The sequence below is a fragment of the Dicentrarchus labrax genome, unplaced genomic scaffold, assembly GCF_905237075.1.
Source record: "Dicentrarchus labrax unplaced genomic scaffold, dlabrax2021, whole genome shotgun sequence".
NCBI lineage: Eukaryota > Metazoa > Chordata > Actinopteri > Moronidae > Dicentrarchus > Dicentrarchus labrax.
Window position 1 is genome coordinate 15,118,360 of NW_026136722.1, and position 22,604 is coordinate 15,140,963.

The window sequence follows — 22,604 nt, forward strand, 5'->3', positions numbered from 1 at the left end:
ACTTCAGCCTTTTTAGGTGTGTATGAAAATGTGTCCGTATGCTTCCTTCAGTATCTGAGGGGAAGACAGGTTTACTGCACACACAAAACACACGAGGACCTCATTCCAAATTTTGAAGATGTCCTCTTGGGTGGGGGTAGGTGAGAGGAAAGGAGACAAATTGCAGGTTGTAAAGGAAAAAGTTGCCTCCTTAAAGCGACGACAACTTTTTCCGCTTTGAAAAGTTAACAACAACAACAAAAAAAAAGGTGGAGGAGAGGTGAGAAAAGGTCGAAAGAAAACATTCAAATCTTCGACTTCTTTCCCTCCGCTCCCTCCTGCAACCGAATAAATCATCTTTTTTTTCCATAAGCTGTCTCAACTTCAGTGCCTGGACTCTTCCTCGCCTTTCCTCTGTAATGAATAAAAGGGACAAACTGTGAATAAAATCGCTTTCCTTTTTGTACAATAGTGTCTCTGTTCAGTTGGCTCTGTGGGGGACAGGGTTCGATGGAGGAAACAAAGTCTGGTGATGCACCAAAATCCCTCATAAATACACATCTAGTGACATCTAGTGGAGTTTCTTTACAGCTGCATGTAGAAATAGGAGTCTGAACGGTAAATATAGTCCAAAAAGATCAGCCTATTCAATATTGCATTAATAGAAATGACCAAATCACTTCTATTATAGCAGCTGACTTTCCCATAAATGGTTATTTAAATCAACATGATCAACGGTTGCATAAGAAGACACAACATGGTCTCAAGTTTGAATTCTTCATCACTATTATGAATCTATCAGGATAAGCACAAATTCAAAAGACACCAAACACCAAGAAAGAGACGAACACCATGATGATTTAATATATTATGGTTTATTACTCATCACAAATGTCATTATCATCATCAATTAAATACATCAGTTGTAGATTCTGAAGGAATGAATTCAATTAGCTATGATTTTATTTCACTTTCGCCAGAGAGTGACATGTAAACTTAAAAACACAAAAAAGACATAACGGTATGGGGGAGAAAAAAAAACAGCTGAAATGCTTCTTTAAATATTTGCATCAGTGAGGTCATTCCCAATAAAATGTACTCAAGAACGACAATTTGGGGGATCAATGCAGAAATGCACAAAGGACCAGGTAGAAACGGATTTCTCCATTTGTCCTCGATATTGCAGAGGTAAGTGCTGTTTCCACGGAGGGGAGGGGATCACAAGCTAGCGAGAGATTAATTTGATCTTCACGACATCTTGAGCCCTCTGAACAAAGAGAAATTACATTATCTTCAAGACATGAGCTGCAAAGACGTATTGCTCATAAAATATTGTCGTCCACGGGCCTGAAAGAAGTGCTCAGAAAAAGACCTACTGATGCACAAATTTCATTTTTCCCCAGTGGCGCCGATCTGATCGTCAGGATCAGTGCTGCTGCGCCATAAACACTGCCAACAGTCATTATGGAGGATGGTTTGCATAGATGTATTCAGTTTTATCCTCGCTAACACTACACTAATCTGTGCCTATAACCGCACTGGCGTCAAAATAGAAGGAGGGAGAGAGTGTGTGGTAGTTATATATTTGAACGACAGCCATGAAAAGACCTGAAATGAGTGAAAACAATGAATATGGAGGACATGTTGGCTACAATGACACAAAAGTCCCTCTAATCCTTAACTACAAAAACAGTACAGTTAAAGAGCATCTATGTTGTTTTTTTTTTTTTTTGTTGCCATCAAATGATTTTACACTAACTACCTGGCACTATTCATCGTATACTGATGGGGTTCAGTGCAGTTTAATGTATGCATAAATATTTTACAGTACAGAACACTGAGTGTAAATAGGTTAGGGAGTTAGTCCGTAAGTCATTATGAATGTTACAACACAACTCGGTGAAACAGACATACGTAAGATCTTGAATTAAAGAACTATTCAAAGCTCATAAATCACCTCTTAGTATATTATACAGTACGATTAAGACCGTCGACTCCCAAAACGTCTGTCTGAGTCACTCATCTCACTGTTTGTTCTGTCGGAGGCCCATTTTTCCACTCAAGTCTGTTTAATACTGCACTTCAGTAAAACTGGAGACTTGTGAACCTATTAGTTGACCAAACCAACAATGACAGTAAACTTAAATAATAGCAAAGACATGCAATCGAGTTTGTTGTGTCAAAGTGGAGGACTGAAAGAAAAAAAAAGAAGAAAGAAATTAAAAAATAAAACACTTAAATGATCCCCCTGCAACTACACAATGTGTAGTCAGCCATCGTTCCAGTCAACCAGGTGTCTCTTACTCACATAGAAAAATAGTAAGATTCAAAATAATAATAATAATAATAATAATAATTCATAATATACTATATTTGATTAAATTAACCACTTTGTACATAAATACATCAGAGCCCAAAGGTCAAAGATCAGAGGTTAATGCTACATTGGCACACCTGGCACCTCCAGTCAAGTGGCTTCCTATTAGGTCCTCAAGGCACAGATTTCAACCTATGAAACCGGCCCCGATGAGACTCTCGTTTTCTACGTTACCATACTAACGGAGTGGTCGACTTCAGTGGTGCTTTGTGACAAAATCACAAGTGCAAAAAAATCATCCTTCATTCTCTTAAGATACTTGAAGTCACATTCTAAAATGGGTTAACGAACACAAGTTCTTACCCATACTGAAATTTGGCTAAAAAAAAAAAAAAAAACTGCCCATCAAAATAATACAAATTCTTACAGGTGGACAACTGGTCTGCAGGGACTTGTGCACGGTCACTACTCGGTATTACGTGTTTTCATACGTCCAGTTTGTCAATAACGTTGTGCCCGCTTTCTTTTTTTTTTTTTTTTTTGCAAAAGTCAACGTCAGACACATAAGACTGAAATTGAGGCCAGAAATAAAAACAATAAGAAGCTCCCCGTGTGTTGTTTTGTCATAAACAAACAAAAAAATAGCCACCACTGCTTGGTGTCTGGCTGTATTTTTAATTGTCTCTTTCTTTTTGTGGACCGGCCTCCGTTCCCCCCCCATCAGATTAACTCCAATGACAGAAGAATTTACGGAGAACCGCACACAACTCAACGATGGTTCGACTTGAGAGAAAAAAGCAGGCAGAGGGAGACTGAAAACAGGGAGCGCGCACATAGAACAGTAACACATTTCACTATACTACTAAGGCACACACTCACTCACAACATTTAACATGACAATAAATACATCCTCAACAACGTTACTAGCATTTCTGTCTTCAGTGCCTGCGTTCGAGACGACTTCGAAGGGGTTTTCTTTTCTTTTTGTTCCAGGAATCCAGATAACCTGTCCACAGATGAGATCCGGTGGGGGCGTACGGAGTGCTAAGAGGATCCTATGTACTGTAGGTTTTATTTACATACTCTATGGCACCATTACTATTTCTGCAAGCCTTCAATCTAACAATCCCTTGAGTCGATGTTTCTCTAACTACTGCCATCAATCGGATTAAAATAATAAAAATGAAAAAAACAAAATAAAATTAAAGAATTTTAAAAAACTAAAAAGAAATAATGACTGTAACCTTCTGGAAAATCATTTAGATTCACAGTCCATGCTCCAGTTGAAGTTGAAAAAGGAAATCTGTCCCATCCTACTAAAAGTCTGTGAAAAAGAAAGCATTGAGTGAGGGGCAAAAAGCCCCCAGAGGTGCTATTAAAACCATGATCCAGTTTTCTTCACCATAGTCCTGTGACTACATTAAGTCTTCAAAATGATGTATTACACAGAAAACCATCCCATTTTTTTTTTTTTTTTCATCAATCACTCTCTCTCTTTCTGGGGGTCTTTTGTTCCCCTGACCTCTTTTTTTGTTCAGTGTCCCTTTTCATTATCCTGGAATGACGGGTTGGAAAACTAGGCCGAATCTCTCGCTGCTGTAGCTCCATTTTTGTCCTCGGCGTCTCCTCCCCCTTTGTCCTTTTTCTTACCCCCTTTCTTCTTCTCTTTTTCTAACCTCTCTTTCTCCTTCCTGAGCCTCTCTTTTTCAGCCTTTTCCTTTTCCTTCTTTTCCTTCAGTTTTTTCTTCTCGTCTTCCTTTTCCTTCCTCTTGTCTTCTTTGCTCTTCTTCTTCTTCTTCACCTCTTCCTCTCCAGTTGTGGAATCAGCAGCTGGCGCCGCTTCTTTTTTTGAATCTGGGCATGGCGGCAGAGGTGCGTTGTTTGCAGTGGGAGAGGGGATAGTGGGAGTAATTTGCTCATTGACAATCTTAGGGGAGGGGGCTAGAGTGCTGGGTGGTGGTGGTGCTGTGCTTTGCGCTGGGGCCAAAGCCGTAGGCTGGCCCTGTGCTGAGGTGTCTTCTGAGGCCTGAGCAGGCCCACGTGAGGAGGCAGCTGCAGCCCCAACTAAGGGGCTCTGAACATGGGTTGCCGGTGCCCTCTGAGCTGCCCCTGGGGGAATGGGTGGTTTATGGATGGGGCCTCGTCCCGGGCTTGATGTTACTGCAGGTGGGTGGGAGTAATGCAGGCCGTCCATTCCTGATGGCCCTGAGAAGGAGCTCTTTTTAGTCTGGAAAGGAGCCTTGGACTTGCGGAAGCCAGGGAGTGAGAGGAGGCTGGAAGAGGCCCTGAGGGGTCCTGGTGGAGGGATCGAGCTACCCAGGAAAGAGAAGCTGCCACCAGAGCTGATCGAGGCTGCACGCCGTTTGTACTCAAAGATGGCCCTCGTGCCATGGAGGCGACGGACTGGCTGGTGCGTCAGCTCCCCTCTGGACTCCCGCCACTTCTTCACCTGGATGCTGCACTCCCTCTCTATGAGCGACTCCGTCACCGGGAGCGTGATAATCTGAAAGACACATCAGACAAGGGGCGAGACAGACAGAGGAAGTGAAGATTTACTAGACTAGGCACTACAGGACAAAGTGACTCATAACTCGTGTTGCTGAGTAAAAACAGAAGCAACAATGTCTATGAAGCCAAGAAAAAGAGACCCACCTCCTGTACCAATATATCCTCTCTGATAGTGTCAGGTGAGATGTTCCTTAGACGCTCCATGGTTTCATACATGCCTTGTAGTTCCCGAAGTTTATCCACAGAACCAAGCATCTGTTTCAGTAACACCAGGCCCACACGAAACACTATCTTCACCCCTTAGAGAGAGACAGAGAGAGACTTAAGTCAGTTTTCTGAGTAAAAGTAAAACTACTGAAAACACTAATACATCACCAGCTAAAGTTAAATGTAGTTAAACAGTTCAGTTATAAACAGCACAGAGTGTGGTTATGAATAGTACCTTCACAGAAGAACATGTCCCATACACGCAGCACACTGGACCATGGTAAGGTGCGTGAGAAGATACACATGAACCACTCAGTCATGTAGAGAATTGGATCAATCTTGAACTTCTTGAGATGACGGTACGCCATTGGACAAGTACGCCGTAACAGGGAAAAGAAGATCTCGCCATCCAGCTGGATTGCTTCCTAAAAAGACAGAAATGACAAATCAATAAAGCTAAGAGAAGTGAGGGTCTGACAAAGACAGACAAGAGTTAGTTATTTAACTCACCAGTCCGGCGCTGTAGTAGCCAGGAAGGTACTTCTCGCATATCTGGACGAGGCACCAAAAAGCTTGCTGTAAAACAGAGCCAAATTATACAGTTAGGCTTGGCAATCATCTGAAAATGAGGTTTAAATATTATTAAAAAAAGTAGTCGGTTGAAACAAAATTGCATAAATTCCCATTTTTGTTTCCCTTATTTTTTGGGGCTCACATTATTCCTTCTTCCTGTATTTGTTGATGGTAAATGATGGCAAGGTCCCTGTCCTTATGCTGAACAGAAAACGGTTGCAATTGAAACTTTTAAGTAAATAAAAGACACACTTTGTTCGCTGCTATCGGACATCAACTACAGCAACGGACGTAGTGTCATTAGGAAAATAACTCACACTACTACTGTACTTGAATATCACTGTACCACAACTAAACACCATAAAATAGACACCATCATACTTTTATTTATATATGGGACTGAATGAACTCAAGTTTCAAACTATCAGAACACACATCAGAAGGTCGCCGCTGCGTTTACAGAGCGATGCAAATGTAACCTGAGTCCTGTCTGCGTCACACTCGCTTGATATTTGCAGGACACCTTGTCGATAGTTTCAGTGTCACCAGTCTGCTTTCTGCTACTATTTTTAAGTTAGTGAAGAACCCCAATAAAATAAGAACTAAATAAAGTTTCAGTTTTGTTTCACATACACCCACTCTCTCATTCTTCTGAGCTCTCTTTTGATTAATCTATTGGGTGACAAGGGACAAATACAAAGAGAAATCATACCTAAAGAAAAACAAACCACGACTTCTGATCAAGCTACATACTGATGCTGAAGCAGACTGTTCAGTAATCATTACAGAACTGACACTACTGAATCTTTTTTTATTCCACACCAAGTGAGAACATGTAAGCCACTGGTTCAGTCCCTCACCTCAGCAGGCATATGCATGAGCAGCACTGCAGCCACAGGAGCCTGGGCCTGGCAGTAGCCCTCATCAGGTCGGTAGATGGTGTAGGCCTTCAGGATCCGGTAGAGATCCTGTTGTCTGCAGGAAAAAACAACAACAACAAAATTGACCAAATCCACCAAAATACTTGACCAGTTCATGCACCCTTTAACTGAACTAATGAAGGGTAATACATAGTGTACTGTAAAATACCTCTGAAATACTACATCTAAATCTCTTCCGTTCTTAAGCGTGTATTGTTAGGTTATTACATGTGTTGTGATCTTATTTTCAAAATCCTCTATTAGTATAATTTTGTGTATGACATCCTTTGCTCTTGATTTATAAATATTTCTAAATATTTATTCCAATTTATACAATTTCCTTGGCTGTATCCTAGTAATCTGTTACTCCAACAGCCAACAATCTCTCTATGGGAATCATGTAAAGATACTGACAGATATAAGCACATCAGTACTGTTGCCAGGCTATTACAAATCAACTGATGACACTGATCTTTTACTCTTGCCAATCATGTTTACTCTGATGTAAAACAAAAAGAGAGTGTAAGCTTGTTATTGGTTTTATTACCCGTGGCCACCACGGGCAGCAAACATCTCATGGAAGGGGAACTGTCTGTGGAGATCTTTCTCTATAATGTCCAGCCATTTAGCTTCTCCCGGTTCCCTCTCCAGCTCCTGTAGTGAAAACACATGAGACACAAGTTTTAGATAATTCCTCATTAACTTATGGAGCCTGTTTCCAAATTAGCTATCAAAGTGGATTACACTGCCTGTATGAAACTGCATTTGAGAGTCTTCTTCAGACAACACAAACATTACTAAATAGACTGCTGGGACCCAGACCCAGCTGAGGCCAGACCCCCCTCAAGCGCGGATACGGAGGCAGGGCCCCCCGACTGGCAGGATTACCGGTCCTGATAAGAGGCTTACAGCTCACTAGGTCTGCGCCTGCGTCCCTTTTAGCACTTCTGGAGCTGAAATTGCCCTACTCAGCCACAACTTCCCATTTTGAGCCAGTTACACACTCAAAACACTGTAGCTTCTTCACTGTCCTTTAATATTCTCAACGAAGCTACAGCCAACTTCATACAGAGAGAAAGTTCAAGAGAAGTTCAAGTATTAGGAGAGCAGATTAAACTAATAAAATATATGATGATGATACAGGATTACTCGCAGGAAATGAACACTGATTGGTTCTTTTTTTAAAAAAACATTCTTCCTCTTTTCTCCTTTTAGTCTTAAATACTCGGGGCAACTGTTCTTAAATCCACGTGTAATGAACTGCACCTGTGTATTTTTTCTGTGTGAATTGATGTCCGACAACCTTGTGCTTTTTTTGTTACACATTTGAACCTCTCTGTTAATTTTAAATATGTAGTAAAAAGAAGACAACATGGTCACAGTGATACCTCAAATTTCCCCGGGTTGGCGTCAAGGAGCTCCTGGCTGTTGGACAGCAGCTGCCAAGCTTTGGCTCTGAGAGAAGATGGAATCCCCTTCCTGCAGCGCAACTTTACCTGTAACGCACACACGCATAAAGTCAAGTATAATCAATCCAAGTATATCTAAAACACATCCAAATTCATCTGAAAGGTGGACATGCATACCTTCTGGAAGCGATGTTTGACCCACTTATCCCAGTTGTGGAACATGTCGAGCCATTTTACCTCCCTCTGTCTAGCAACTTCAACTCGAACTTCCTTGTCACTGTAATAGTAATACAAAATGACTCCATCATTGACAAAACTGGGAAGTACTCATTGTCTTTTAATCCTCCTAAATATTGTGCTCTGATATATGTGTAACAGCAATCTAATGGCACAAATGAATGACCTCACTTTCTCTCTTACATTCGTTTGAACAGATTACACCGATATCCCTAACACTGACCACGGTGCACTGCCACTAGTGATGGCGAATCAATAAAATGTTAATTATTCAACAGTGGAAGAGCAATTAGCTTGTCAGAAAAGTGGAAGCAAATCTAAAAACAACAAAAAAAAAGAGAGGAAGAGAGCAGATGGGTGTGAGGGGTGATACCACAGAGACACACAGTCAGTACATACTGAGTCACACAAAAAAACGCTCTCAGCATTGTCTGACTCAGAGCAAAGGGAGATAAAGGATGGACAGATATGTTTAGAGCAGCAGAGAGAAAGAGGAGGACAGGAAGATATCTTTGAGGCAGATACATGACAGTATGAATGAGATGTTCAGGGCAAAGTGGCTGATTGAAAGGAAGATAGTGATAGTCATAATGCAAATAGTGAACTGTTCTGCGTGGAACATTAGCATAAAAAAAAAAGGAGAAGTGTCTTTTTCTCACTCCTTCAAACAACCGCACTCGATATGCACCTCTAATTTCAGAATATCTTAGACCTAGCTCATATTGTCGGAATTAAATCGCACAGAGATTGATCAATACAGGATGGGAGTGTGAGTCATTAGTTAATGTCCTAATACTTACCCGCTGTCACTGTACTGATTCCCACCCAGGAAGCCATATTTATCAGTGCGTCTGACAGCCAGGCCATTGATCTCTGAGTCGGAGCCCACAGAGCTGCCGTCCTCTCCCAGCCCTGATAGAGACTCCAACGTCCCTGACATTAGGCTGGCTGACTCTAGGTAGCTGAGGGTGTCAGGGGCCGGCTTAGGGTTGGGGTTGGGCAGCGCGAAGGGAGTGACTGGCTCCTGGATGAGCGGTACAGTAGGGCTGGGGTGCTCGGCTCTGGTGGGGCTGCTGGGCAGCTCTGCTTTTCTTGCTTCGATGGGAGCGTCGGGCTTTGGGGAGAGAGGAGGAGGCTTACTTTGAGGGTTTTGTGCTTCTTGGAGTGGCTGAGGTTTCTCCTCTTCAGCCGTTGCTGATGCTGCTGCATTGGTGGATACTGGAGGAGCAGAAGTGGGGTTGGAAGCTGCAGCAGCCTGGGGTTGGCCCACTGTAAACTGACCGTCATCCATGACAGGATTTGGATTGTGGGTGACATGCACATTGGGGTAGAGATTAGGACCAGCATTGAGCTCAGGAGAGGGGGATGCCAGTTGCACTTCGCTCTCAGCCGATGGCCCTGTTGACAGTGCTGAGGTCTCTGTTTCGGTATTCAAGAGCTCTGCAGCTGCCGGGTCGCCGGTCATTGTTTCCTGTTTAATAACATGAGCTCCAGTCTCTGCATCTTTCTCTCCTGATTCCTCTTTCTGTGGAGCAGGCTCTTGTACCAATAATGTGAGGGGGTTCTCAGCAGTGAGTTTGGGAGGACTCAGGGGTGGGTGGGGAGTCAAGGGTGAACCCCCTGACTGTGCAGAGTTTCCAGTCAAAGCTTTGTCGTTGTAGAGGGAAGACTTGGGTATGGCTATCGCCACGGCAGACTCTTGAACAGGGCTGTTAGGAGCTGGGAGCGCTGATGAGGACGGAGGGATGGATGGAGCTGCATGAGGATCACCCAATGCAGGTGGAGATGGGGACAGGGTGGAGAGTTCAGCCATGGTTCCAATCTGATCTCTCCTTCACAAACAGAGATACAAAGATGGATGTGAGTTTTCTTTTACCAAAGAGCAGCAATCATAGTTCAGTCATGACTGTTGTAATGAATCAAATTTCTTTAACATGTTTATAGCGGATAGAAATTTGTATCTCAGCATCAAATCATGCTTGACACAAAAGAATAATAAAAGTGTCTATAAAAAACAGACTTCAAGGCCGTTTTCTAAGAAGCATAAAAACAAAGTTCCTCTTCTTAAGATTGCATCAAAGAATTAAATCGGAGAAGCAGCCAAATAAGTGAACTATATTTTGAAATCATGGAAATTTTTAAGAAATAGTGTGCAGCTCTTATATCCCCAAATCACTTTCAGCCCTTATTTGGTTTTAACTTATAACTTTAATCTTTCGAGGGGGTTTCTGTTTTTAATTCTGCAAATAATAACGTTTGCAGCAGGTTTTGCTACCCAGAAGCCTGCAAAAAAAAAAATATATATATATATATAATAAAATAACTTATGCATGATTCAGCAACTCTAATTCATGAAAAATAAAAAATAAAGCAGATAAAAGCATAGCTCTCCTCACACACACACACACACACACACACACCTCAACGAGCTTCACCAACAACTGCTTTGCCACATTTTTTTTTTTTACTTTACTACACAACGTGACAGGAAAAAACAACAAACAAACAAACATTAACGTTACTATTTACAGACACTTTATTCTGCAGATGCACCACAGCACATTTATCATCAACAAAGGCCCCCACCCACCACCACCACCCCCCCCCCACACCCACAACGTGATCCAGCACTTTGCTGACGGAGCAGGTTAATATCTGTAACGTTAGTGGTGGCTCCAAGATGATATCAACTAACAACACCAGCCAGCCTTGTTGTCATATCCTCTCTGCAGGGCCTCCTCTCTCTCTCTCTCTCTCGAAGCGGCTCAACTTCCCGATTCAGCTCACAGGAGCACAGCTTTACTAACAGCTAATGGTCAACACCCTCCCTCCCTCCCTCCCTCCCTCCCTGCCTCCCTCCCCGCCCGCCAGGCCCCGGCAGAGCAGCGTCCACGGCCTTGTCCACCCAACTACCGTTAAACTTCGCTGCTCAACTCACCCACGACCGGCGTGTCACTGCGATCCGTCCGCCTGGGTACGAGCCAGGGGGTTCGAGTCCGCGCGTCCCCCCGCCACTGCTCCGGTTTCAAACCCGCCTCCGTGAAATCAAAAACGCGACGGAGACCGAGACCGAGGGGGGGGGGCAGGAACCGGTGAAGACCTCGAGAGAGCAAAAACGTCCTGCTACCAAAAAAAAAAAACAAAAAAAAAAAATCGGCGAGCTAGCCACGTTAGCTTAGCCCTAACGTAGCTGTTAGCATTAGCGCCGATAGTGTCCTGTTGTCTGTTAGCTTAGCGTGCTAGCTGAATGTTTTCGGTTAGACGTGCGGACTCCCTGCGACCTTCCTCACCAGATTCAAGCGGCCCTCGGCGTGAAGGTTCTCGCCCTGAAACGAAAAAGAAAAGGCGTTTCTTTGTGTGATGTATCCAAAGCACAGCGGCAGAGCACATCCAACACCCGCAGCCTGCATTTCCTACTGACAGCTGCGTGCGCGTTCTCGTCAATGTCGTCGGGCACACGCACGTACGCACGCAGGCAGGAGCCTCCCTTCCACCGCGGAGATGTTGCTGTTTGTACTCTGACAGTGCGCTATGCTTTAAAACGTGAGTTAGAGTTGATTAAAGTTATATAAGACAAACAAGATATGGTTAAAACAAAGATGGGAGGATAAAGAAACGTGGTGTTTATTCCCTCACTGATATGTTTTACCACTAGATGGCGCAATCCCACTTTATTTACATTTTTTTATTTGATTCAGCAAAACACAATTAACACAAAAACAGACACAATCAAATAACAATAGCGTATGTTTACATGTGGCATTCCCGTATATTGATTGATGGAGTGGCGACAACGGCAGCCTGTCATGGCAGCTCCTATCATTGTTGTAGTTTTAATGTGTTTTTTTTGCTATTTTTTAACTGTTTTCTTACTTTTTGAGCACTTTTTATTTTTGGTTTGCACGGGTCTCCATGGCGACGGGGAGTTGCATTGTTTACATCCACGACCAGATGATCGCCCTGAGGACCGGAGAGAGAGCCTCCAATCCAATCCAACTTTATTTGTTAAGCACTTTAAAAACCACCAAAGTTGACCAAAGTGCTGTACAGGAGAATAAATAAGACATCACAAATGTAAACAGTGATGGTGATGATGAAGACCACTGTCGACAACACTGGGAAACCCTCCATACCGGAGGAGCTGAGGAGGAGACGGCGAGGCTGCAGAGTGGGGGTTAAACGGAGGATGAAGAAGAGGAGGGTTGAACCCTGCAAACGTGGCTACGCGAGCAGATACCGGACTCCAACGTCACCATTCCCGGCTTCCAGACGGTTCGAGCCGACAGGGACAGCACCGGGACCGGCATGAAGAAAGGAGGGGGGACTGTCTGTGCTCATAAACAACAGGTGGTGTAACGCCGGGCACGTCTGTGTGGAAGAGCGTCTGCAGCCCGGACATCACTGTCTATGTTCCTCACAGTGGTCTTCATCATCACCATCACTGTTTACATTCATGATGTCTTATTTATTCTCCTGTACAGCACTTTGGTCAACTTTGTTTGTTTTTAAAGTGCTTAACAAATAAAGTTGGATTGGATTGGATATATTATTCTTATTTTTATTCTTATTCTTATTATATACGGTGTTTTCCAAATTTTACACTGTATGCTTATATTAGCAGACACGTCACTAATCATTTCAATACTACAAAGGTTAAAAAAAAACTTGTTTGTTTTGATTTAATTTGGGGAGTGCCTGAGAGGCTTTGTTTGGGTAGTTATGAGTCATTGCTCTCTTTTTGTTTTCACACTCGCAGGCCTGCACGTATGTTGTGTTGTATGGATTGCCATGGAAAACCACAAATGGCTGCATGCTGGAACAGAGTCAAATTGTTTCTACAAGGGAACTCCCATGTATTTGTCACACGAATGAATGTGATCCAGCTGGTTGTCATAGAGTCTGAAGAAGTTTCCATAAGAGTGTGATGGAAGGGAAATCCTGAGGTGGAGAACTCCCAGTAACCATATGTTTCTAGTAACCATGTCAGTGACAAACACACACATTGAAACAGTTCTCTGATTTAAGATCATGAGTCAGATCTCCTGGCTGTACAAACCCTGCACAACATAATACAATATGTAAATAAGATCAGATACGGAAAGAAAAACTGGAAAATGAAGCCTCTCCCTGTGATGTGAATCAAGTGCAAAATAATAAGCAAAAGAAGCAGAAATTCCAGAAACCATAACCATTTATTAAGTGAGCAAATAGTTTTGACCTTGCCACATGTATGAAAGGAATGTCTTTGCTGGGCCAAGTGGACACCGGGGAGGAAAACTTTCAAACAGAAAGGGAGAGACATAAAAACTTGAGTTAGAAAGGAAAGAAGACTAATTCCATGCTTCCTTGCATTACAAGCTTCAGCCTTTACCTCAACTTGTTGGCTTTTTTGTATTGTTGGGCAGAGACGGTCATTCAAACAAGAGCAGGTTTATTCTTATGCTGTGACTTAATCTTGTGATGTGAAGACGGGAGATAATGCCAAATATTGTCTAGTAACCATGTCAGTGACACATTGAAACAAATCTGTGAGGATCTGTGAAGATCACAAGTCTGATCTCCAGGCTGTACAAACCCTGCCCAACATGATAAAATACGTTAAATCACAACAAGCAAAGCCATGTAGAATATATTAATTCAACTTTATTACAAATTACTTAATTCTTATAAACTATACATATTACATTTCTCACATTATTTATATACAAACATTCTTTAAATTAAACATAAAATACTGATATGTATTATATCTCTATATTACTAAAATATAGATCTTTTATTAATCGATAGGACAGCTGAAGAGTGACATGGGGGGGTCAGTAATGAGTTGCCAGCTCTGCCAGCTGAGCTACTAAGGCGCCCCCAAAATACAGATGTTAGTAGTCCATATATGTAGTAAATGGCTGTAAATTGTATTTACCTCTGTCATAATTGGTTAATAACTTAACTGCAGCACATTCCTAACAAAATGCACGACCCCTTTGTGGTTGTAAATCTTAATTTCCTTAACAATGCCATTAACGTATGTATATATTAAACAAATATAACAATGAAATGAAATGACTTCTGATGTATGATGCAATGGTTGAGGTCACATTAAGAGTCTTTGGGGTTATCCAGAGGGAAAGTGTCAACCCATTTCTGTGTGCGGGCTAGACATTGATCCCAGTCATACAGCGGGCGGTACTGAAAGTGACGCAGGGCTTTGTCTGTGCGGACAGTGAAGGAGGTACTAGCCACGGCTAAGGTGTAACGGTTCAGTAACGGCGTGAAGTTGTACACGGGGCTCAGTATCCAGCGGAGCAAGTCATTAACTATGGCCAGAACCCAGAGGACCAGCGCGGGCATGCGGACCCTTCGGAAGTTAAACGTGGAGAGGAACATCATGTTGAAGTCCTCGTAGCTCTTGTAGGGTGAGTCATCGTAGCAGAAGAAAGCTTCACCTCCCACCGTCTGCGGGCGCTCCCTCAGGGCTCGGGCTGCAAGCAGATGCATCCAGGCTACGTTGCCTAGCAACACAAACAAGCAGGTTAATACCACATTGAATGATGAAAGAAGTACTCAAAACATTTACCTCAGTGGAAATCCTCAAGTAGTATAATGTACTCGTGTCCCAAAATAAAAAGTAGGCAGTCTAACAAATGACTCACCACGGTTTTCTTTTAATTTTTTTTACCAAGCTTTTTATGTCCCTTTTTGGAGCTTATGTGTTTGTGTTTTTAACAGTAATGATTGTTATAAGAAGCAAATTACTTATACCAAATAAAGTAGGAAGCTTAGAAATAGAATTAAAATATAACTACTTTAAAGTCAGATGAAAGCTGTGAAAGTTAAATCAAGACATTGTTGTAAAAGTTTTAAGCCATTAACCAATGTTGAATATAAAACATAATATTCTTCACTTTATCCAGTGCCATCAGATAAACCTAGTGGCGTAGAAGTCCCTTACATTGTGTGTAAGTACAACACTTGAGTTGCTTCATTCCTGTGGTGACATTACGTCCACAGACATCATCTTTAACGTCACCTGAGCGCACGCGACAACTTACAAAATATCTACAGTGTCCTATGTGCTAATAGTGAACTTGCATCCTCAGTAGTTGAGGTTTATCAGCTGTAGACCCTTTCTATGTCAAGTCTGGTAGAGTCGAATGGGATTCTCCAGTTGATTGACACACAGAATACAGAATAGCAATGAACTCATCAGCGCTTAAATCAGCACGTTGAGCTGTCATCTTCACATCTGGTGGGAAATGTATTTAATGACGAGTTTATACAGCTGCTCCTTTAAGATCAATGCAGGCTGATACTACTCACATGGTATCAGTATCACAACTAAGAAATCTATATCAGGAATATCACTACTGTTCATGTTTGTCATGTTGTACCCTCTGTCCATCTTTAGACGATACAGACCTCGGGCTTTTCACTTGTCGACTAGCAGTTGTTGAGGAGTCAGCTTAAGAGAGCGTTGTAAGGTTTTAGATTACCCCCTGCACTGTCTGTACTGTAAAATCTATCAGTTACAAAGAAATGTAGAGGAAGTGCTAATGCACAACAACCGTGCTTCTGCTTTTAGCCCTCGTGTGAACTCAAGCCATCAAATTGGTTTCTCTTTGCAGTTTATTTTTCTCACTGTCTCTTGATTTAAAAATAGAGCAGAGGTTGTATCGGATCCTCAGGCTACACTGAGGGACTCTGACGTGTCCTGTAAGTTGTGGTTAAGACTCACTAAAACTAGTTTTACCTGCATAGACACGCCCATGTTCGGATTTTTCTGGGACACCCCCGATGATCAAGCCTCCCCTTTGTACACCCTGCTTGTAGAAATCCTTAATTAGCTCGTGGCCCTCGCCATAGATCCCCGTCGGCCTCAGAGAGCATGTGTGTAAACACTGTCCACCCTTCACCTGGACAGGAGACAAAACCCAGATTCAATGTTAGGAATCAGAGGAGACATACAGAAATTAAAACCATAACACACAGGAGACAAAGGGTATTTCTTTTGTGGATTTTCATGGCAGAAGTGACACTTCAGTGAGGCCACGGGGGTTGATAGAGCGTTTTTGTGGCAACAAAAGATTCCCTCATGTTTTTTCCAAGCTGGAATCCAAGCAAGCACACGCCAGTTCCAAAAAATTTACAGCTGTCAGATTGTGCAACCTAGTCTCAAGCTTAAAACAATACAATATAGAAGCTGATATACCTGATCTGATACACATATCTGGGTGCCAAGAAATACTTCTTTCTATTCTGCATCTGTGGCTTATTAATTTCATTGTATCATTGTGTTTTTATGATTTGTTTCTCTCAGTATGTCTGTAAACTGAACTCATTAGTTAAAATGTGCTTTTAATAAATCTGCTTCACTGGGATTTTGCTGTGACCAGAAACAACAAATAACCATTTATTTGTTGAATTGATATTGTAAAACATACCTTGGTGCCATTAGCTTCCAGCACAATTTTCTCTGCCTTTGCTTTGCTCTTGGGATACGCCATAGTGTGTTTCACATTGTAAGGTGTGTCTTCATTGCCCCTGCAGACAAAGATTCAAAAAGTTAGAGGAGAACTCAGGAAAAAGTAAGCAGACCTTGCTGATGTGACCTTGCTACGTGTGTGAAAGGAATGTCTTTGCTGGGCCAAATGGAAACCAGGGAGGAAGCCTCCAAAGAGAGAGGCAGAGAGATAAAAAAGGAAAAGAAGACCAAAATCAAGGACACGTCATGTGTCATGTGTCATGTCTAGCATTACAAGCTTCAGCTCTCACCTCAGCTTGTTTTGTGTTTTTTTATTGCTTGGGTAGACAAGAGCAAACAAAGGCTCATTCTCATGCTGTGATTTCATCTTATGATGTGAAGACGGAGAGATTGCCAAATATTGGGAGTGCAAATTCACTCACACACACGCACGGACATGCACAGACACACACACAGACACAGACACACACATCATCACACACCATCCAGAAGAATGTTACAACCTTCTGGCAAATGGACATTGGAAGTTTGCAGTATTTTTCATCTCCTGCTTTTGGTATCTCCACATCTTTTACCCTTTGTAAAGGATCATACCACTGTTTTTGTCAAATCACTGCTAAACACTACTTTTGATATATCAAACTGCAGCATTTTAGATATTTCTGTGTTTCTATTTGTGTGTTTTGATTGCTCTCCACTTTCCAGACAGCCATTGACTTCTGTTCATTTCCATACAGCGTGAAAATCAACTTTCAGTGACAAAAGAAACTAGTTTGAGACCAGTAAAGATCATTAATGTTTGTATTGTTATTATTAACTAACATAACTTGTGTGTATATGCTACATTTATTTAAATGCATCTCACACGTCACTGCAAGTAGTCTCACAGTGAGTGCCACACCACTCCCTATGGTTATAGTAAATAAACACAGTGCTTAGAGACAGAGTGTAGAGCGTAGCTATGACTCACATGCCACTCTCTGGCTTCGTCATCTCTGTTTATTTATTTTATATATCCAAGCACAACAGTTTCATTATGATTTCTGAGCATCCCAAAATAATCCACTATTATTCCGGAAGGGACAATAGTCTCTCTTGAATGGGGTAGACATCCTTGGAGACAGTCAATTTCTAGAAAGAGCATCCTTCCAAATATTAAAAACAGCGGTTAACGCCTTTTTGACGGAGGGAAAACAGGATAAATCCCATCCCCACCCTAAACATCCACAAATGCTAAAATTCCATCCCCACCCGTTTTTTGTCAGCAGTTCACCAGTAACATATGAGATTTCACGTTTCAGAAAAAAGTATACCCTTGCACATAAACATTTACTAAAGTAGAGCTCTTATTTATAGCTAATGTGAGGTCAGGAGTTAAAGCTGCAGACACAATGCAGAACAGCAGTATCATATCAGTAAAGATAAAATGTGACTCAATGTGAGCAATGTGTCCTGTTCTGTGTCTTTTTCAATCCAGATCCCTTTCTTCCTAAAGAACTTAAAAAACACCGTGATTAGATCTTTATGTTACTGGATACTGTGGGTTGTGTCTCCACCCAATCATATCTTTTCTATGCATGCCCCTGTGCTTTCCATGACTGTGCATTCAAGAGAAGAAAAAAGAATAGATACTAGATAGTGACCACAGTAACGCAGCTGAAAGAGAAATTCTCAAAATGGAGCACTTGGACTTGGACAATGGGTCACCTGGTCAACAGAGTTCACAAACACAAGTCCACAGAATTATATTTTCGAGCTTCACCTGATAAATGCGTCTCCATTGATGTTGGGGCCGATCACTTCCATGCTGCTGGTGTAGACCAGGGACTGGATGCCACACTCAACACAGGCATTTATCACATTCTCAGTTCCTGAGAAGAAAGAAAACATTGTCATTTTAGAGGTGGAGAATGTCGGGGTAGACCAGGCCAGGCTGCATTCTTCTGAGTAACATATACGTTTCTCAATCCTCCGAAGCCACATGGCCTATTTTGACACAGTTGGACTTTTATCAGTGTGTCTTCAGAGCTGAGGCAACCGATACACACTTTAACGTCCTGTAGAGGATAAAAGTCTTGAAATTGCAATTTGATACGTAAGAAATAAACAGGAAATTAATTCAAATGGAGGCAGGATATCCATATGTGTTCTGTTTAGCCAACAGGAAGAAAACATGTTTTTCTAAAACCTGGTCTCAATTAATACAACAGTGACCGTATGGCAGAAAGACATAGTCACTGGAAAGTGGAGGAAATAAGACCTGTTATTATATCTAACACTTTTAAATGGTCTTTCCAGTTTTCCACATTGAGACTTTAGATGTTAGGTGTCCTGAGCCAAACTTGGGTCATAGAGGGAGTAGAGGAGAGGACACAGTCCACAGGCTGTGAACTTACATCTGGTCCAGTTTGGCAGAGGATGAAAAGAAGTCCTTATGACTGTGGGCTAAAAGCTGTTTTAAGAATGATAATTCCTGTTTACGCTTGAACTTGCTATCTTAGCTATGCAGCAGCAATGAGAAAACAGATGATGCTTCCGATTTTGAGTGTTTCAAACAGAAAGAAAACAAATATCCACACCTATAAAGAAAACCATGTATTTTCATGGCAGTGTATCTAACACAGTACATAGTAGTACATTAACTAGATGAGGGAACACTTTGGTGTTGTCCTAACTCTTTCTCTCACAGGTCAAAGTGACCAGGATTCGTCCTCTGTGGATTATTAATGTCTGTACATTGCCATAAATATCCTTGCTGCTTGCATGGCTAAAAACCAAGCAAATTTCCCCTCAGGGCAAAAATACATTCCAACTATCCAAAAGCAAATCAAAAAAGCTATGTTCACTAAAGCTAAAAAGCAGCATCAGATATAATTAATTGGTCAACTGCAGCTATAAAAAGTGCTTCTTAAGTAGACGTTTTCAAGTGCACTCCAGTGCTTGATGGCTCTGGCACTGACACCAGGGTTTAAATATCTGGTATGTACTCAAGCTGAAGGCCAGAAAACACAAAGACTTTGACATCATCTGTCCATAAATTCTTACTGGAAACCGATGTTTAGATACAGTATAATGTTCTCAACTCCTATACTTAGTTAACTCTCACACACCTACCTGCAGTTCTTGCTAATTCTGTGAGTAAGACAAAGATTTTGTCTCTGATACTGAAGAAAAAAGGTTGTTGCATTAACCGCTTTAGATGTTTGATGACTGCAGATGGATCCTTCTGGCTCATCAGAACTTAACATAATAAAGTTCACCAGACCAGATCCAGATTCCAGACAAAAATATGAGTAAGTCATTCCTTCAATTCAACTGTTAGAAGTCTGTTATGGTGCTTTTGGAGAGACTACACGCCTACAGATGATTCCCAACTAACATAAGACTGCCTCTTGTTTACTCGCTGAAATATTGCAGACTATTCCAGGCCAGACTTTGACCCTTGCCTCACCACAACCCATGGACATAAACCCAGACAATGACACAAAGTATGTAGACTATTTCCATCACGTACTCTATTCATGAGAAAAGTGTTCCTCAGTCTGTTTCTAGATTAGTTTGGCTTAAATTTAATAAACATTTTTTGGTTTCATCAAATTATAGCGTTTCCTTAGTAACTAACAGCCTGTGGCCGCTAAGTAAGTAAGTAAGTAAGTAAGCTACAGAATTAGAATATTTTGTCATTGTTCAGCATAACTCAAGGCCACAAAGTCCTTGAAAATCCTCCACAGCAGGAGAAGGTGTGGGTTTCCTCTGTTTGATTTGCCTTTTTTTTTGTTTCCCAGAGAACATTCATAAAGCTGAAAACACCCACTGATGTTTCCTCCCCGGCCCTTTTTCTTGTTAATCACCACTCCCTTGAAATCTAACCTGTGACGTTGACAGAGTAGATGAGGGTCTCCGGGATTCGGTGCCAAACGTCCACCAAGCTTGCGGTGTGAATTACGACATCGACACCGTGCGAAGCCTCCAGTACACTGTTGTAGTCTGTGATGTCCCCCTGAATGACCACAACTTTTGTCCGCTCTGAGGGAGAAACAGGAAGACACAGTCAAAAGGATGTACTGTATGAGATTCTGGATCAGGGCTGTTTTCCTAAGTACACAACGAAAGCATGCAAATATAAGAATGGATTCACTTTGTTAAGAAAATTATTACAACACCTCAGGACAGCACCGCCTTTCTTCACCAACTAACCAACCAATAGTTCATTTCGTTCATTGTAATAATTCAAATTTACTGGAAATTCAACTGAGAAACGACATCTGTGTTATGACACAACATATTATAAAATCATCACGCCCAAAATTCTTTTCAGGATTTCATAATGTTTTAGATTCAGGCAACAATGTTCATTGTCGTCATAATTTATGAAGGTCTTACAATTGTGGTTTATTTTGACTCCTCCACAGCACTCTCCTTGAAAAGCTTGTTAGAAAAAAGGGATCAGACTTTTGAACATTGAGTTGAATTAAAATTATACTTATTACACAGAGGTTTAATTACAGAGGATGTGGCTAATTTAAATCAGCTTAAACATCAACCAAAATGAAGTCAACATCCCATTTTCCTGTGAGGCCTACAATGGGTGTTACTGAGGCTGAACTCATTTGTTACTGTTAGCTGATCCCTCAGGGATCTGAACTGCCCTGCATCAACAGTAGACCTCAGTCATGTCACACAATAAATGACGAAAGCTGAACAAAGCACTTTCCACTGTGGGACAAAGGTGCCATTTGTGGTTCACGGTGCATTCCCGGCAGAGATGCAACTTATAACATGCCTTTTCACCAAGAAAAAAACCTGTTCTGCTTTCAATTAATTTGTGTTTTTAAAGTGTGTTTTTCCCACAAAGTAAAGACAAACTGCAACAGAAACAACAAGTAGTTTGGAACCAACCCAGATCAAGGCTTCCATGGAAAAACCTAACAAACTTGTATCATGTTATCATGTGAAATGATACAGTGACAGGTTACAACATATATCCTGGCACAGGACATGAAAGGGAACAAGCTATCCCGGATCCAACGCCCAGTTATCTCTGCATATTGACCTCTGTGGGAGTTCCCCCCCCCCTCCCATGTTCCAGAGTTTAGCTGCACTGAAAAGCACCATTACCTCCTCTCACAGTGCTGAAACCTAACAGAACATTTTAAATATTTATGTTACACATATCATTTACACCCCTGTTTTTGTTACTTCCTTGCTAAATCAAATAAACTCGCCTTCATGGGTTATACCATGTTCAGTGAAGGGAAGAGTAAGACTGAGTCAACTACCAGCTCCATCTGCTTTATCTGCTTTATCAAAGGGAGGGTTATCAGTATCCAAGTGAACTAAACTCTTACATACTTTATGTCAAAAAGAGAAATACTGTAGGGAGAAACCATACATTTAGCACTGAAGAAAACATTGACATTATACCACAAATCATGAAGCATTCGTGTTTTTAAAAGACGTGTAATATGTGTTTGTCTGAGATAATGCGGTGTCCTTTAAGCAGAAATTCCAGTTATAATAGCAGAAATTAAACTAAAGCAAGAGCTCCATACTCGATCATATTAATGGCGAACTGAAGAACAGACTATGAACTCTAAACACACCTTATCTTATCATTAAACCTCTATATCAGAAGAGAAAACCACACAGTGCGGTGACTGTCGATCGCTGCAGCTGATCCTTACCTGTGCTCAGTCCGTTTAAACTTGAGTCGGGGTGTTTGTCAAACACACGGACCTCCACCAGTTTGTCCTCCTTCTCCTGCAAAACCCTCAGCAGGTGCCTCCCGAGGAATCCGGAGCCTCCGGTGATCAGATAGACGAGACCCCGCTGTGTGTCCGACATGATGCTGTGAGGGGAAACGTGAAGCAGCGGAACCCGGTGAAGTGTCTCACTGCTCAGGGAGAATACAGAGCGCCTGCACTGCAGATCAGGCTATTTAAAGTATAGGGGAAGGGCTTTTTTTTCTTTCTTTT

At 41.8% G+C, this 22,604-nt stretch overlaps 2 protein-coding genes across 2 annotated transcripts; both read right to left on the reverse strand.

The window, feature by feature from the left end:
• Positions 1-835: 835 nt before the first annotated feature.
• Positions 836-11,595, reverse strand: LOC127356359 (TBC1 domain family member 10A). The gene is made up of 10 exons (XM_051388036.1): positions 11,089-11,595; positions 8,951-9,982; positions 8,091-8,190; positions 7,893-8,000; positions 7,052-7,158; positions 6,445-6,559; positions 5,522-5,587; positions 5,247-5,436; positions 4,949-5,103; positions 836-4,799 (listed from the first exon to the last, which is right to left on the reverse strand). The coding sequence occupies exons 2-10, from the start codon at positions 9,961-9,963 to the stop codon at positions 3,873-3,875; spliced, it is 2,781 nt and encodes a 926-aa protein (XP_051243996.1). The 5' UTR covers positions 9,964-9,982; positions 11,089-11,595; the 3' UTR covers positions 836-3,872.
• Positions 11,596-13,773: 2,178 nt separating this feature from the next.
• hsd3b7 (hydroxy-delta-5-steroid dehydrogenase, 3 beta- and steroid delta-isomerase) lies at positions 13,774-22,549 on the reverse strand. The gene is made up of 6 exons (XM_051387403.1): positions 22,314-22,549; positions 20,500-20,655; positions 18,392-18,500; positions 16,589-16,688; positions 15,898-16,060; positions 13,774-14,659 (listed from the first exon to the last, which is right to left on the reverse strand). The coding sequence occupies exons 1-6, from the start codon at positions 22,471-22,473 to the stop codon at positions 14,247-14,249; spliced, it is 1,101 nt and encodes a 366-aa protein (XP_051243363.1). The 5' UTR covers positions 22,474-22,549; the 3' UTR covers positions 13,774-14,246.
• Between the last annotated feature and the right edge of the window lie 55 nt (positions 22,550-22,604).

What these genes read in the sequence shown, in the direction of transcription:
- hsd3b7 (XM_051387403.1), bottom strand. Translation starts at nt 22,473, where the DNA reads ATGTCGGACACACAGCGGGGTCTCGTCTATCTGATCACCGGAGGCTCC. An exon ending in CTACTCTGTCAACGTCACAG is followed by an intron (nt 18,501 to 20,499) that starts GTTAGATTTCAA and finishes CTTTCTTCTCAG; the next exon opens with GAACTGAGAATGTGATAAAT. An exon ending in ACATGGGCGTGTCTATGCAG is followed by an intron (nt 14,660 to 15,897) that starts GTAAAACTAGTT and finishes TTGTGTTGCTAG; the next exon opens with GCAACGTAGCCTGGATGCAT.
- LOC127356359 (XM_051388036.1), bottom strand. Translation starts at nt 9,963, where the DNA reads ATGGCTGAACTCTCCACCCTGTCCCCATCTCCACCTGCATTGGGTGAT. An exon ending in GCTGCCCGTGGTGGCCACGG is followed by an intron (nt 6,560 to 7,051) that starts GTAATAAAACCA and finishes TTTTTCCTGCAG; the next exon opens with ACAACAGGATCTCTACCGGA. An exon ending in TCATGCATATGCCTGCTGAG is followed by an intron (nt 5,588 to 6,444) that starts GTGAGGGACTGA and finishes TCTGTTTTACAG; the next exon opens with CAAGCTTTTTGGTGCCTCGT.